We start from the raw sequence: 12,170 nt of genomic DNA on the forward strand, positions 1-12,170 counted from the left end.
GAATAGGCCTCTTCTATAGATGTCTATTGGGAGATGTAAGATAATCTTCACGCATTGCACGCAGACGATGCTGTCAATCCTATGTAAACTTATTTAAAGCAACGGCAATCCTATATAATTAATGCACAAAGTTTTAATTATATATCAGTCTATATATCGGAAAGAGAACTTGTGACTTAAAATCGCAAGTCTCAAACATCTATCGCTGGACTAATAATGCTCGTGCGTTTGTTTATGTATGGGGTCAGAATATTCATTTTTAATATTCCCATTTTGAATTTCGAAAGTTATTGAAACTTTTTTTTTTAAATTTCAGTCATTGAACACGATCTGTTTCCATTTCAGAACTTTATGGAATCTAATTTTACGACACAATGCCTTCATACGTAAATTGATTTAAAATTTGTATGATTTACAATTTTCTCAATATCAAAACACAGTCTCATTTGAGATAGTAAAACCATAATTATAAATTCGTGTTCACACTTCTTTATTCAAATTTAAAAATTAATACCGCACCTATTACCAATGGCTTGGTAAAATTAAAAAAAACTATAAAACCTTTTTATTCAGTTACTCCTTGCTACTCTTTGCTCAAACCATATATCGGTTTGATAAATTTCAACTTGAAATTTAATGCTATTATTGGCTATTTTTAACTAGTCTGTATAATCACTGTGAAATAAATAAGGTTTTTTTTAATTGTAATGCGACGTAAATAACTTCTGGCAACACGGACAGTGTTGCCAGAAGTTATTTACAGGGCCAGATAATAAATATTAATTCATTTATATATGTAATATAATGTATTTTGACAATTCTTTTTGTTGCTATATTATTATAACAAATTATTTTTGAAACCATTATAAATAGGATGTACAGTATATTAACTGACAACAAATGGGCTATATATACATGAGTATTAAAAAAAAACTATTACGTTGTTTTTAAAAAAAGAGGTTTTATGAAATGAGTTCTTATATAATTAGATTTTAAATAACGCAAGCGCGATGTAAACAGACGCGGTACGTTCATGTTTACAAACTATTCCGAGAGGATTATTTACAATATGGAATGAAGAGAAACAGATGTTCGGTTTTGTTATAGGAAAGGCTAAATATTATCGGATATTTCGGCTACAGATCCGTCGGCGGCTGCGTGAATAGCCAGCTATAGTTTCTATCACTATTTATAATGTGAGAATCTCTAAAATAATCAAAAAACCATCTTAAATATACTGTGAATTCTCAACCAATTATTAATTATATTTCTAAAATTATACATAATTATTTATCAGTAAATAACCTATATATTCTCCATTTTAAAAATCTCATATGTGTGTGTGTGTGTGTGTTTTTCAAAGAGGTTTAAAAATACGTTTACGTATCATAGGGCCTGATGGTGGTGCCCCGTATGTCGGACTCGATCTAGGCGTCAATACCGACTAAAAACAATCCTCTTTCTTCGGTATCCCTGGTCCCCGCGGCATGGCCGCTAGGCATTACTTCGCGAGGGGGATTTAGCCGCAGCTTTCTCTGATAAAGTGGCTGTTCAGGCCAAATTCCTCCGCTCCTGCTCTATTTTTTGCAAGTCCTTCAACACGGTCGTACGGTACGCGCTTGTGTGTGTGTGTTTGTGTGTGTGCGGAAGAAACATGGCAACACAATAATATAAAGATGGAAGGATTGACATTGACAGATGACGATTGTAGTGTAGTTGTAAGGACTTTTAAGTAGATGTATTAATTAAAGTTTTAGAAGTAGTAAACGAAGATGTGTAATATGTTAATCGGTGTATAACTCCTTTGGTACATGACAACCAAAAACTTCTGCCAGTAAAGTCTTTAGGAACAGATAGAAAACAATAAATGAAAAAACGATGTTTTCTTTACCTAACTTATTTGTAAATGGGATGTACACGGTGAAGCTAGAAGCTTTCATTTCTATAGCCAATTATCCTGGACGAATAAATGTAGTGATGAAAAAAAAAAACCTTTTAGTTTTATATGACCTCGTCCCGAATGCGTTTGAAACCCTTGTATGTAAATGTAAGATAAAATTAAAGAATAAAAATAAATAAAATGTACCACCTTAGAGTAAGAAGATGATGGAAGAAAGGCGAGGAAAGAAAGAAGGTATAAAAGAGCAAAACGAAAGATATTGTGAAGGACAAAAGTAAAGAATGAAAGATATTGTGACGCGTGAAAGAGAGTGATAAATAAAAAAAATACTGAAAAAAATATAAAATTATTAAACAATAAAGTCCCTGATCCGAAAAAGTTAGGGGTACGAGAGGCCCCCAATAGCGAGGGCCATAAAAAACACTTGTATGTTATAGAAAGTCATTATAATTAAAAACAAATTAATTAATACAGTGCTACCGATACTGCTGTACCGCGCCTTAGGATTACGCTCGAGAGGGGAGTATATCAACTCTCTCGTTGAAATTCAGTCTGTTTTCTCCTCCTTGTCAAAACTCTGTTTCGCGCTGTACTTTTGACTAGCATTACAATTTCATCATATTCATCTCAGCCGTTCGTCCACTATTGGGCAAAGTCATCTTCTATAGATTTGACTTTTGACGACCTCTTATTAAGTTGTCTGTCGTTGCTGTAGGTGGACAGCCTCTTGCTTAAGTCTAGCAGTCACTGTGAGTGAAGTGACGGACACTTCGAAGCGTCTGAGGGCACCAGCGGCCACTGCCACTTTGACTTCTACTAATACATTGGCCTATTTCATTCGCCTACGAATATATCTTAATTTTATTGTAAGTTACACTTGTTTAATGGTTTTCCGATCTGTTCAAGAATTTTAACCACCGAAGCTAAAGTTCTTGAGGGAGATGGTTACTGCAAATCGGATAAGCGTTATTTGCTTTTCGGTTTATATACTGAAGCTTCTAATAGAGGGTGTTCCTAGAATTTACTTTTAATCAATAAAAACTGTTCGATTATTTTTCAACAATTTTTCATATATAAAAATGAATTAAAGTCCTTTAAAGTGTTCCTTATAAATGTAACCATAGATACATTTAATTGCGTAAATGCAATGTTGACGCATAAAAATCTTAACAGATATCTCTCATTGAACACTCCGTTTGAGGTTGTCGATGTGATATTAACTTTAAGCCGTTGTAATAAGGTTTACATTCGCGTTGTGTTAATAATAAAAGCGATCTACATTAATAATTAAGACAATTTATCGTATGGTGCTTGTTGCAGAGACGTCTGCTGTATTAAATATTTGTAAAGATTTTTTAATTGCTCTATTTCTTTCTCTGTCCTTATATCTTTTTTTTAATATTATTTAGTTAATGGCGCTAAAGCCAAGGTCACAAATTGTTTTTTTTTGTTCTACATGCCTGATGTTTCTTATCACCTATTCATCATCACCTGTTAACTCGTGTCTTGAATACTCCTAAGTTATAATTGTCTGGAAATAATGACGCCAGCTGTTCCACTCTTAGGACTATCTACATTAGCAAAACGCTCAGTGCTGGTGAAAGGAATTTCAACCGTTTGTCTTATTGGCCTATGGAAGAAAGATGGCGGGATTATATGGTGCAATTCCTCACGCACACTCTCCAAAATGCACTCCATAGAACACCGATAAGCCGACAGCTTAGCACTGACTAACTCATCACCAATCATCATATTGGCTCATCTATGTATATAGATTGATGAATAACTTGAATAATCGTGATTAGATACAGGATCTTTAAGACTTCCATCTTAAAGATGTGAATGTATAGCATGTTTGTCAATCACTTTAAAAGATCACTATGAAATATGTTATGCTAATTACCATTTGTATTTTCAATAGACCAATAATTCAGTTCTTTTTTTGATTTCTGATAGGATATATTGTATATCAGCATTTGACAACATATTAAAACCTTTACATCTTTAACATACATGTTGGATTAAATTTACTTACCTTTATTGGAGATAAACAGTAACAATAGGCAGTAAGAAGGTACAAACTTAGAAACTTAGAAATATAAAATTAGTTACAATAGTTACCTTATAACTATCTCACTAAGAACATTTATTGATTTAAAGTCAAACAATGACAAAACAAAGAAAAACATTACTAAACGGGGATCAAAAATCCAGCGAATTCTGCAGATCACACCGCAATAATTACGAATCACAGCAAGCCGTCACGTTCCAATTAGGTTTAAATTGTATTGTGTGTATTCAATAATTTCGGACGAAACTGTCCTTTAAAAGATACAAAAGAGCACGAGAATATATCAATATCACTAATATATGAATTATGAAGGTCACACATCAAATACCGTCATAAAGTATTTATAAAGAGTTCTAGATGAGAAAAAAAACTTACCTGTCCGGGTACAGTCCGGTCTTCCGTTCCTGACTGCCGTGTCCGGAAGCGGCTTGCCGTCCGGCGTGACACACCAGCATCCAGCAGCTGCACCTGCGGCTGCGCATTGCACTGAAGCGTATGTACCATCCACTCTACACCTGGGCACGAATGCAGGTCTTCGACCGCCCTGCGCACTCAATGCATACCGTTGCACTGTCAGACATGATGATTGTCCTGTTAGAAAAAACATAAAATGTTCATTACACTGTCTGATTTTAATATTGCAATGTATTTATATATATATTCAATATCTAATATATAAAATTCTCGTGTCACGGTGTTCGAACTTGAACTCCTCTGAAACGGCTTGACCGATTTTTACCAAATTTTATATGCGTATTTAGTAGGTCTGAGAATCGGCTACTATCTATTTTCCATACCCCTAAGTGACAAGGGTGGTCCACCCCTAAAAATTTTTTTTATTTTTTTGATGAAATTTTTGTTTTTATTTTTTTATGATACAGCATACAAAAATACACACAAACCTAAATTTTCACCCCTCTACGATCAACCCTTATTTTACATTTGTTAATTAAAAACTAATTTTTTTTGCAAAACAACGTTTGCGGAATCAGCTAGTAGGTATATAAATATAAGTTTGTTAATGACATCAGACGCGAGAAACGGGTCAGCCTATATTTTTATTGCTCCCTTTTCGGGGCCTTCTGTTCAACCACTGTCGTGGATGAACAGGATCTTTATTTACGTTTGATTTTTTTTTAATTCCACACTCATTTTTCTTTCTTCACAACATCATTCATTCCTTTCCATATATCATCCTCGCTTCATTCGCCTTCTCTACAGATTTCTACAAATTTACGTTTTTCATTATTTATTTTCTTTTTATCTATATCGCATTTAATTTACATTTTTATTAAGGTCAGCCTGTTGGAAGTCTCCGTGAGAGTCCTGAGCCCAGCTGTGAACATATATAATGACAATATGTATAGTATGTTACCAACATATTTAATGACAGACGCGAATTGAAAACAAATGATTGTAAAATCTTTGTTTTTTCAAAATTATGTTATTGTAAATCCTTTTACAGCTGACGTGAATAATGACAGTGACGTAATAAGATTTCCGGAAACAGAGAAACACCCTGTACGTGACGTAAATCCAAGCTGATAAACAAGTTCTCATTAGCCAAGGTACAGAGGCAGGTTCAAGGACGCTCATCATCCACGAGGTTCAGGGGCTAAAGAGCGAGGTGGTCACCCTCCGGCTGTATAACAGTGTCCAGTGCGGTGGTAGCACAGACACTGGCGCACAGCCTGATGATGACAATATGGAGTAGGGATGATGTTGAAAGCATTCTTAGGGCCTCGTGATAAAAAGCAAGACACCAATGATTTATGAAGCTAAGGTTTAAGTTAGGAAATAGTTTAAGAGATTTAGTTCACTACGTGACATTGAGAATGTGATGAAAAAAAATCGGGTATATTAAATAATTGTATAAGCAAAGAATATATATATATATATATATATATATATATATATATATATATATTATCTGGACTCATTTTATTGGCCTTTTAACTTTGTCAAACCTACCGATGCGGATCGGTTTTGAGGAGGAATTTTCTTATTATACGAGTATATATGTATATACGAAAGAAGTATCCTCTCTCCAAGATAATTGATTTTACGAAATTCCACGCCATAAAAGAGGTTTTACGGAAGATATATGTATATACAAGTTCTGGCTAAGGCAGTATCGACTATCATAAAAATCTATCACTATTTTAAAAAACCATTTAAATAAGAAATCATGAATCATTTTGAATATTTTAGTTACTTTGTTAAATTCCTCTCGTAAAGGTCTAAACAGATATAATTTTTCAAGTAATTAGGTAGAAATATTTTTTCTACCTTATCTTCATATATACCGAGCAATAGATACAGTATTATTTAAAATGTACAACCTACAAAATTTAACGTTTACTAAAAAATGCAGTAGTTTCAAATTTTGTTTGTACTGTATAATAACTCATGCATTTTACAAAGTCATAAATTGATTCATTGCGAAACGTTTTAACATTCGTTAGGTAAGCAAAACGTGTACATACATACATTATTTCTCAATTGATAATAAATTATTTATACATTAATTCATCGCTAAGTAATATTTATACAGTCGTTTATAAATTATTGATTGGTTATCGATTTAAAACAGAGTACCCCAAACTTTTTTGTGTCGTAGACCCCTTGCCATGTTTTTCCGTGTTAGGTAGACCCCCCTACTTACCTGATATTGATTTCCTGTAAATTTCTAACTGTAGTGAAGTTTAGTGTTAAAAACTTAAAGTAAAAACACGTGTTTATTTATACATTTATTAATTGAATATAAATTAAAACTACTCAAAATAAAATTTTGTATCTGTTATGTAAAATATACTTAACATGTATAATAATTTTTTACTTCATAGGTACTTTTATAAATAATGTAAATGTTTTGATATTATAAGTTAGTATGATGTAATTAAATAGGTACTATCAGTTTATATGTTGAGATCCACTATCGTGGACCCCCAATTTTTTTTTGGCTAACGTAGACCCATTGCAGGTTGCCATAGACCCCTAGGGGTCAATATAGACCACTTTGGGAATCACTGATTTAAAAGCTTCAAAGGTGGGAATGTAAAGCGTCTTCTTTTCAGACGATACTTGCTCACAACAATATAAATCTGCCCCAAAGATCGTCACCATATCTTGCACTGCCAACATCTAGCAACCTTAACTATATTGTATGTCTTCTAGTCGGGACCTATCAAGCAAGCTGAATAGACAATAAACTGGTATTTCTAAATATAAAAGTAAAGATTTTATGACTCGAACTGAACCCTTGTCGATTGAATTCCTCAAAGAACGAAGAACTCTCTAGTATATATTCCACGGTAAGTGATGTAGCTATATTAAGTAAGAAAAGGACCAATATTTAGCCACTTCCGCACATGCAGTGGTAGTCGTGCAACAAAGTGCACCGCCCGTCAGCACGCTGATAAATGCGTATGCGGCAAACAATGCGAATCACACAACCGCCACCGTTAAATCACTGAACACGTGTTTCAACTCTCCACGGGGCATCTTCAGGAGTTATGTTACACCGATTAGTGTCAAACTCAGAGAGAGAGAGACTCTGTGTTTGGGCAGTGCATTTCATTGCACGACTACCACTGCATGTGCGGAAGTGGCTAAATATTGGTCCTTTTCTTACTTAGGATGGACTTCCGCGAGGTAACGCCTGATTCCATTAAATAATTGTATTCATCTGTCCCTACAGATTTTGTAGTGTCAAAAGATACCCTGTCGCATCCAAATTTAAAAAAAAATTAAGATGAAAATAAAAGGCTTTCATAATTATAACCAATTTACCTGTGTATTTAGTTTATTTTGGAAACCATAGAAAATAAAACAATATTGATGTGTAGTATTGCCATTGATAAAACTACGAATAGAGAAGGTATTACATTGACAGTAATAAAAAACCATGGTCTAGAACAGTGATTCCTAAAGTGGTCTATATCGACCCCTAGGGGTCTCTGACAACCTGCAAGGGGTCTACAAGGGGTCGGGGGGAAATAAAAATGCAGGTCCACGATAATGGATCTCAACACATACACTGATAGTACCTATTTACTTACATCATACTATCTTATAATATCAAAACATTTACATTATTTATAAAAGTACTTATGAAGTAAAAAATTTATTATTTATGTTTATAAAATTGTGTAAGTTGTAGGATGTTGGTATTCGCTTTGTGGTCGCAAAACATTTTGAACATACACTAAACTTCACTACGGTTAGAATTTTACAGGAAATCAATCTCAGGTAAGTAGGGGGTCTACCCAACACGGAAAAACATGGCAAGGGGTCTACGACACAAAAAAGTTTGGGAAACTCTGGTGTAAAAGATAATGGAAGGAAGAGGTATGCACGGGAGACGGCAACACAGGGGGGGGGGGGGGTTAAAAACATCATTAGTGATTGATTCATCGGTACATTATTTCATCATCTTCATCTATGACCTAAAACGACTGTTGAACTAGCGGACGATCCAAATATTATCATCATTATAATTTTATCTACAGATGTACACAGTTAGACGTAGTTGCTCATATATTTCCAATCATAGTTGATAGCAACCTGCACACGGCGTTTCTAGATGAACAGAAGTCCATATCTGGACAAAGGGGTCTACCAAATATTCCTTCGTATTGATCCGACGTAAATTACTAATGTATGTGCTATATGAAGCAGATATACAGTATATATCTGCTTTTCTTTTTCAGCCAATAGACGCCTACTGTAAGTTAGACGTCTACTCCATATATATATATATATATATATATACATATATATATATACATATATATGTATATATATATATAAATATATATATATACATATACATATACATACATACATATATGTATTCCGAATGTTCTTGGTAGATAAATAAACATTTATTTCATGCCTTTTTCATAAAGTTCTATATACCACAGGCATTAGCGTCCGTGCCTTTATTTTTAAGTCTCTTAAAATGTCAACTAACTTAAATCGCTAACTATTTAAAACTAAGTTCAAGTTAAGTAATTATCATGATTATTTCTTTTGAAACAAAAAACAACGATTACTTGTTTTTTAACGCCATAATAATGTTCTGTTCTTAAAATTTACGTTTCGTGCGACCGCTTCGCATCAGTATTTCTAGATTTGATTTCAAGGTTTCTGTCGCCTTGAAATATGTTTCCTTGCAGTTATAACCATTTCTTTGTTCACCTCGACCTTGTCACCAGAGCTATCCGTTTTATCTAATTTATCAACGATCCACTGTACTACTGACCGCTTATCTCATATCATATAATTCAATTTTCATATATATATATATATATATATATATATATATATATATATATATATATATATATTTATATATATATATATATATATTTATATATATATATATATATATATATATACATTCTTCTATAAATAAATAATTTAGCAATATCACCGGGGATTTGCAAGAAATGGGGCTGTTACATAGGTACCACATACCGGGAACCGCAGCGTTGAATTTCCACCTATAAGGTGGACATTCAACCTTGAAGTTTGAAGTGACCTGACCATGGTCCTCTGTATACCTTGTCGTCCTGAAGAACTGAAGTGACTGAAGACCCTGATGGCTTTTTATCAAACATTCGTACCTTCGCTTTAAATACGCAACGATTCTTGGTCATCCTGTATATCAAAAGGGATTGATCTCGAGGTCGAAATACGTAGGAAAGAAGAATAAAGTGTCGTCTCCCTTATGAGCGAAGATAATTGTCACCCTATATTTCTTAGGTTCCACAAGGAAATCACGAAGCGTCATCCGTTGATAAGAATAAGAGTACAGAATAAAAATAAAGGGTCTGGCAACACCGACTACAAAAAAATAATAATTTCCTTATCGATGTATTAAAGGGATCGGAATGTAATGTCGCTTTCTCAAGTTAAATTCACACAACTAAATTTTTACAATTTTTCTTTCTAATCAACAATACATTTACCTTCGTTATCAACAACCTTTTGCCGTACATACGAAATCAATGCCTGATCGGTAAGAAGACAATCGGTTTTTCTGTAAAATATGTCGACAGAAACGACATTACTTTCCCCCTAATAAATAAAACAAAATAAAAAAATATTTTACAAGAACCAATTAAATGAGCAAAGTAGATGAGGGAAATAAGGTAATGTGTGAAAGATGATAAAAATGTGATGAATGAAATTGTAAAGAATGAAGGACGAAAGTTATATACTGAAAATATTATTTTACACGAAATTATTATATATATATATATATATATATATATATATATATATGGTTATATAAATAAATCAAATGGACGAATGATAGAGATCATGTGAAAAGCAATATTGTATTAGATTGTGAAGGAAGAAGGAAGAAAGTGAAATAAAACGAAAACATATTTTGTCGAGTTGAGATGTAAGGGGGAAGGAGAGGACCCCAAAAGGGGCGAGGGGGGGATTGAAGTACCTTCGATAAAATAGCTTAACTTATAATTACTTACCAACACAGGGTCCCTTATGTGCCATAGAAATGAATTCGCCGGAGCATTGAGCCTTTAATAGGTGACATTTAGTTGGATAGTTCCGGCCGTCTGTACCGCATACAGGCTGTTGTTGTACTTGGGGATTCCCCGTGTTCACTTGACACGACGCGAATTGTGCGGCACACGACGCGGTTGTATGTCCAGTCTGTATCAAAACATAATTATAAATCAATAACAAATAATATATTATCTCTATATAAAATACTTTTGAAAGTACAGGATGATTGTTTATAGCAGGGCTTCTTAAACTATTTTATAACATCACTACAGTTGGCGGAAAACAGTGGACTTACAGTATCTAGACACGCGCATTTCTAGAAGGTTGTAAACTAATATAAATACAATTTTATAATTTTAGGTGCAAATTTTAATTTTAGATTTTTTATGTTTCAAAACGAATTCTAAAACTATATATTTTCATACGTATAAGTATATTGTTACCGAATAAATAAATTCATCAAAAAACATAAATTTATTATTCTTTTATCTTTGTATGGGGTCGTCAAGAAACACGCAATCATAAACGGGGTCGTAAATGACAAAAGTTTAAGAAGCCCTGGTTTATAAGATCAGGATGTTATATCATCTGACACAATCGTCTGATTTTATAAGCGATATTCCTACTAATTCAAAGATTACCCAATATAAACCCATTATTTTTACAGTATATACTGAGTTATCTATTGTGATTGGTTTTTTTCTGTTTTGGTCACCGTTTTTGGGGACCTTCAGCTCCACCCCTATCTTAGTAAGGACAGGGATTTTACATTATCGGGTCATAATTTTTTTTAGATATAGTTTTCATTTACAGTATCTTCTTGTCCTATTCGTTCTTCCTTCGTAGTCTTTCATTCCTTTATTATTATTATCATTCCCTCAGTCATCCTCTTTCTCCCTCTTTTTGTTTTCCAAAACATTACAGTTTTGACCAACAATACCCGGCGACACGCACATCGACCTTTGGAAAGAGATGATCGACTAATTTCGACTTCGTAGAGCGTTATCTCTGTCGCACGAAATACAACGACTGACAAAACGTCACATAAGTAGTGTGGGACAGAGATAATGCTCTACGAAACCGAAATTAGCCGATTGTCTCTTTCCAATGGTCGCTGTGCAATATTTATCGCCGGGTACTGTAAATTTACTTATCGTAAAATTATATCACATTTAGTTTATTTCATTTTTATTTTTTATATCTATTTTATCTTTATTATATTACTATTCTACCATTTCGAATGGTTACATATGTCAAAGCTTAAAATATAAATCTATAGCTCATAAATATATGTATAGAATATCCTATCCAAAATTAAATGCTTTCGAAAATAATAAATTTCCGGATACATATTAAAATTTTTATCATTTACTATTTGTCCCTGCAGAATGTACTGCCAGAAGTAATTGGCTTGTTGCGTTACTAATAAAAAAAATCATACATCAATTTATACAAGTTGATTGGAAATAGGTAGTAAAATCTACAAAAATGTAAGATGTATAGCTTCATCACAATCTTACACTAACTAATAAAATACTACATTCATATTTTTAATATTACTTATTTTTAATCATCCCGTATAAGTGTAGTATAAACATTAAAAACTCCCCTACACTTAACTGCGCTTATAATTAAATATCAAAGGTGGCAACCCTACAT

General features: G+C 33.2%; 1 protein-coding gene across 2 annotated transcripts in view; it reads right to left on the minus strand.

The window, feature by feature from the left end:
• Positions 1–12,170, minus strand: part of magu (SPARC related modular calcium binding-like protein magu) — a 59,159-nt gene that overhangs the window by 36,194 nt on the left and 10,795 nt on the right. For both annotated transcript variants that reach the window (XR_011107655.1, XM_068768513.1), the window contains exons 2-3: positions 10,472–10,658; positions 4,347–4,562 (exon numbers count right to left, since the gene is read on the minus strand). Coding sequence is in view for 1 of the 2 variants with exons in the window: in XM_068768513.1 (XP_068624614.1) it covers positions 4,347–4,562; positions 10,472–10,658 (403 nt within the window). In the remaining variant the exon portion in view is untranslated. The remainder of the gene's footprint in view (positions 1–4,346; positions 4,563–10,471; positions 10,659–12,170) is intronic.

Source organism: Battus philenor, unplaced genomic scaffold (genome assembly GCF_028537555.1).
Source record: "Battus philenor isolate CCGP_79_NKW_IND1 unplaced genomic scaffold, ilBatPhil1.0.hap1 SCAF_1, whole genome shotgun sequence".
Taxonomy (NCBI): Eukaryota; Metazoa; Arthropoda; class Insecta; order Lepidoptera; family Papilionidae; genus Battus; species Battus philenor.